The sequence below is a fragment of the Stegastes partitus genome, unplaced genomic scaffold (genome assembly GCF_000690725.1).
Source record: "Stegastes partitus isolate 25-593 unplaced genomic scaffold, Stegastes_partitus-1.0.2 Scaffold120, whole genome shotgun sequence".
Classification (NCBI taxonomy): Eukaryota; Metazoa; Chordata; class Actinopteri; family Pomacentridae; genus Stegastes; species Stegastes partitus.
Window position 1 is genome coordinate 256305 of NW_007577851.1, and position 5395 is coordinate 261699.

The 5395-nt window shown below is 39.5% G+C and overlaps 1 protein-coding gene across 6 annotated transcripts in view; it reads left to right on the top strand.

Moving 5' to 3' along the window:
• The window catches only part of kcnip1a (Kv channel interacting protein 1 a), a 41889-nt gene extending 38921 nt beyond the window's left edge, over positions 1-2968 (top strand). For 3 of the 6 annotated variants that reach the window (XM_008278317.1, XM_008278318.1, XM_008278316.1), the window contains exons 2-8: positions 105-229; positions 1384-1453; positions 1543-1613; positions 1724-1831; positions 1904-2008; positions 2397-2459; positions 2921-2968. In XM_008278317.1, coding sequence (XP_008276539.1) covers positions 105-229; positions 1384-1453; positions 1543-1613; positions 1724-1831; positions 1904-2008; positions 2397-2459; positions 2921-2968 — 590 coding nt within the window. Of the gene's footprint in view, positions 1-104; positions 236-1368; positions 1469-1518; positions 1614-1723; positions 1832-1903; positions 2009-2396; positions 2460-2920 lie in introns of those variants that run through there. The other 3 variants (XM_008278320.1, XM_008278319.1, XM_008278321.1) reach the window with 3 other exon arrangements.
• Positions 2969-5395: the final 2427 nt, after the last annotated feature.

Consider the following 5395-nt stretch of genomic DNA (forward strand, 5'->3'; position numbering starts at 1 on the left):
ATCATATAATTTCTTCTACTACTACTCTTACTTCTTCGTTAATCTCTGTGGACTAAAATTCGTGTTTGGTAACATTGTTTTCTTTTTTTCTGCCTTTGCTTTAGACAAAGCAGACGATGATTTGGAGATGACCATGGTCTGCCATCGACCGGAGGGCCTCGACCAGCTAGAAGCTCAAACCAACTTCAGTAAACGAGAGCTTCAAGTGCTCTATAGGGGCTTCAAGAATGTAAGTGACAAGTACAAGTGCACTGAAAAGGAAAAGCAGAAGTTTTGTATTAGATTTGTCCTCTGCGAAGGACACTGACAGCAAAACTGTCTGTGTGTATAAGAACTGATGTAATATCAAAAGTCACCTTTTACAATAATCAGTTTATTTGAATCTCTGCAATTCTGTACATATTGCAGTCACACATTCTTTCATGATTACCCTTTACAGATATGATAATGATTTTGGCATCCTTTTTTAATTTTATTTTTTGCATAGGTTCATAAGCAAATTCTGTCATCCAGGCCTTTGCTGTGAATCAGGATTGTCACCAAAAAATCTTCAAAAGTACAAAACCTTCCTCCATACTGAGCAAATGTTCAATAGCTGCTGCAGTATAAAAGCATATAATCTTTTTGCATTTCTTTTGTTCCTTCTGGTCAGTCTGATTTCCTTTCAGCCCCGGGAACCATCCACAGTGTTGCCTGTTACAGTAACATGTGCACTGTATGTCTCTCCAATTAAACACCTTAATTTGATGATAAATTATATTCACTGGAATGTAAATAGGCCATACTTATATTGTGTACAGTTACCTGCAGTAGATTTGTGAAACCTTACTGTACGTACATGACCTGTAGATTCCAGTTTCCCAATCCTCTGTATTACTGTGGATTTAGCTGTATTTAGTGATGTTATCTTGCATTTATTGTAACTCTGCCATTATTGTTTGATTTCAGGACAGATCATACTATGAGTCTGCTTTAAAGTTACCATTAGGAATTATAATAGAGACAGATATATCAAAAGGACAGATGGAAGATTTAAGTTACAGCTCTCTGCAAAAAACCACACTCAGTAGTGCCACCCTGAACAGAGGGACAGAAGTTGCAACTGCAGTTTCTTGTACTTTTGGTGATAGGCATTAATTAGACAGGTATATTTTATGTCAAATGCCAGCTTTAATTTGACCCTTTAACTCTTAAAGGTTTATGACATACAGGTTTTGCCTCTCACACAGTCTCCCATCAACTCTTGTGTAAGTACTTTGATTAAAGCCTCCATCTGTTAAACCCAGCAGACTCTGATCATCTCTGTCTGACCTGTACCTGCAGGCCTCTCTGGTTTTTACATTCTTCTCATACGCTCCCTCTTTTTTGTGCATCTCTTTCCAGGAGTGTCCAAGTGGCATTGTAAACGAGGAAACCTTCAAGCAAATATACTCCCAGTTCTTCCCACATGGAGGTGAAGAGAGCGTGTGTGGTGTGATGTCTGCATCGGTATTGTTTCTGACAGAGTGTATGAACCAGCTTTTTTTTCTTCTTCCCCTGCAGACGCCAGCACCTACGCGCACTACCTGTTCAATGCATTTGACGCAGGACACACAGGATCCATAAAGTTTGAGGTTTGTTTGATTCTCACCTGTCTCTACTTCCTGATACTCAGCTTTTAAAGATGACGAGCTGCCACTTCTTGTTTTCAGTTTGCTGTTCTTGCTCTTTCTCTCTCCATCAGGACTTTGTAACAGCTCTGTCCATCCTGCTGAGAGGCTCCGTCACCGAGAAGCTCCAGTGGACCTTCAACCTCTACGATATCAACAGAGACGGCTACATCAACAAAGAGGTTTGTGTTCCTGTGTCTGTAACACACTGGGGGTTTTCATAAATGGTGTCTCATTGTGCCTGTGTTCTGCAGGAGATGACGGACATCGTCAGAGCAATATATGACATGATGGGGAAGTACACTTACCCTGTGTTGAAAACTGATGCACCCAAACAGCATGTGGATGCCTTTTTTCAGGTACCAACGTCTGATTTTCTTTAATTCATGTGTAACAGAACAAAAACAGCACAAACCCAGGCGACTTGCCGAACAAGGATGCATCTGTTGAACACTGCAAAATTTCTAGAAATTGCAACAGCAGGAAACAAATAAATCCACTTGAGCAGCTGTATCCATCATGGGTTAAGAGCAAACCAAAGTAAAAACAAACAAACAAACAAAAACTTGCAAGAAGAATTTAAGGAACCGGCTGAGTAACAAATGAGTTGGAAGAACTAACACAGTGATAGTGATCTCACTGGATAGGCTACTGATCTTAGTGAAGTGTCCATATTTTAGATGTTTATTTACAAATTGCATTTCAATGACACATCTGCCTTGACTTAATGTACACTTCTGTCTACAGAAAATGGACAAAAACAGAGACGGTGTGGTCACTCTTGATGAATTCATCCTTTCTTGTCAAGAGGTACCTCAGTTTTTCTTCTAATCTTCTGTTCTGTCTTAATTAATCCTCAGGATCAACATAACTTTACTAAATCTTCTTTTCACTGAGGATAATTTGAGATGGCACCATAGGAAAAGCAGGGGTATAAATAACAACATCAGTAATGGCTGAATACCAATTGAAAGGTCTCAGTGTCACGTATACTTCAACAGTGACGAGTCAAAATGTCTTCACAAAAGAATCACCACAATCAAAATAGTTTTACTATTTACTAAAGGCTTCCCACTTTTGCAGGTCTTACTATACTCTCTATTAATTATGGTCTTTGCTATCATGTTTTATCAGTGAGTTTGTTTGCGAGGAGATTAACATTTTATGGCCATTCACTGCCCCCTGGTGGACAGTAAAATGAATTAAAAGGTGATTGTTGGAAGACTTTCTCCTCTCAGTCAACTTCTTAATCTACTTTCTTCTTTGCACAGGACGAAAACATCATGAGGTCTCTACAGCTCTTTGAAAATGTCATCTAGTCGAGAAACACGATTGAGACGGTGCAACAGACGAAAGCACAGAGACCACAACAAAGAAGAAGAAAGAGAAGGAGAGGCGAATGTGAATTTGCAAGAAAAAAGGGAACAGCTTAACTTGTGAGAGAAGGAGAAACAAGGAGCTTGTCACTTCGGGTGCGACAGTTTGCCACAAAAACTGTCCGGGAGGGCATCTTACTGTAACAAATCTATGGCGACAAACCATCACTGGTTTTTGGAAGAAGTCCTTTAGACTTCGTTTGACCTTTGTGTGACCATTTACCTTGTCTTCATCTTCCCTCGTTTGTTGCTGTTGTGTACTTCACGCCACTATGTAAATACTTCCTTCCTCACGTTTTGTTTTCAAGCGGGACTGAAATACCTAAAAAGCAGCTTAGCAGTGAGATCAACCAAGCGCACAGTGCGGTCATTAGAAGCTTAAATAATAGCTGTTTTCATCATGAATTCAACACAACGAACATGAGCAATATTGTGAAGCATGCTAAGACAGAGGCCTACAGCATATTTAGTGTGTGTGCCATAAAAACTTGGTGGCAATATACTCCAACTCCTTGCTAACTGGTCAAATTTGAGAGTCCAGCTCCGAGTCAGCATCTCACAGAGTCACCTCATCTGTTTTCAGTCAAATTCCGAACCAGGCCAGTAACGGTTTGCTGAGCTGAACTCAGCCTGCTTGCGACAGTCGTGCGTTTCGTGGCAGCTTGCAACAGTCTTCAAGAGCCTTGTTGGCACCTCCTGTGTGTTCCAGTGTTGTCGATCAGTGTCTGAGTGTTGTAACGACTTGACTGTAGATATTTAACTGTTGTATCTGTGGCTTCTTCTCACCGTCTGGATTCATTCTGTGTCCGTCTGCGCTTCTGACTACCTGTCTGTCTTTCTGTCCGATTGGATTTAACTCTGTAACTATTCTACCTGACACTCATTGTTAGATAAAGAGCCCATGTCGAGGTTTGCCTGCATACAGATGGAGAACAATACGGGGCCGTGCATGTGTTTGTGTGTGTGTGTGTGTGTGTGTGTGGTGTCCTGACGTAAAGGTCCTGTTAGCCTGAATATTAAAGTGTCATTTATTCTAGCATGCAGCTTCATCTTGTTGACATCAGAGAGGAGAGTTTCGTCTTCGCCTCTGTCTGTTAAAAAAAAAACGTTGACTCGGAGCGACCAACATTTCACTGTGAGGGAAAGGAGGGAGATAAAGGCGAAAGAAATAACACGGGAGACGAGAGTAAAGACCTTTTCACTGATTCTGGAGGAATGGAAGCCATGTTTTAAACAAGAGCCATTGTTTTTGAAGATTGAGCAGGACAAAAATACAGATTAATAAATGATTTGCTGTCACGCCCACTCACTGTGCTACCAATAATGTAGAAAAAAAAATAAAACATTGCTAAGATGTGTTGCAGCTCTTAAATGTACCCAGACCTACTTCTAGACAGACTGACAGACAGGAAGACGGACAGACAGACAGACAGACAGGCATACAGACAGACACTTAAAACTGTCAGAATGAAATAATGTGTGTATTGAAATATTGTATAAAATCATTATATTTATCAATAAACTTTTCAAGAAATAAAAATTAACCGTTATCTGCTATTCTTTTTCACCTTGTCGCTCCATACATTTTTTTTCTTTCTTCCATTTATATACCTTATAATAATGGTGTGTTTAAAAACATTAAAATATTTTTTTTTTATGGTGCATCATAAAGAGTATAAGCAAAAGGGGTCACATGAACAGTTTATGCTGTTATTTACACATATACAATGAAAGTACAAAAAGTGCCTCGATCCCAAAGGACGCGGCCCACAAATAAAGCATGATAATGTGCATATGAAAAAACTTCACCACCGTCACTGAACATGCATCACTCCCTTTATTACCCAACTTACAGCCTGTTTCATATTTTCTTCATCTCTCCTCACTAATCCTGATATCTGTTTTTCTTTTATTACTGCTCACAATAGCATTTCCCCCATAATAGTGTAACATTTGGGTGTCATCGTGTAGGGGCCAAGGTGGTGTAACATACCTGTGTATGTACTGTACTTGGAGTGAGTACATTTATTCATAAGATCTAAAGGCAAAATTATATTTAACAAAATCTCTACATCATCTTTTATCTGCCTGTTTGTTTTTGTTTTCTATTTTCATAAAACAGAGCAGGAGATTTATTTAAATCTTATAAACACATTTTAATGCAAGTTGTACGGGTGTTGAGGTGTAGCTGTTGCCTTTATTTAGCTGGTGTGCCTCCCCTTTAAAAACAAACAAACAAAAAAACAGAGCCAAGTCTGTTTCAGAATAAGGAGATGGTTGCGTGAGAGAAAACACCTTCACAAAACACTGAATCTTGTGTCTCACTGTGGAGAATTAATGACCTCCATCAGGTCTATAGGGTACAATTCT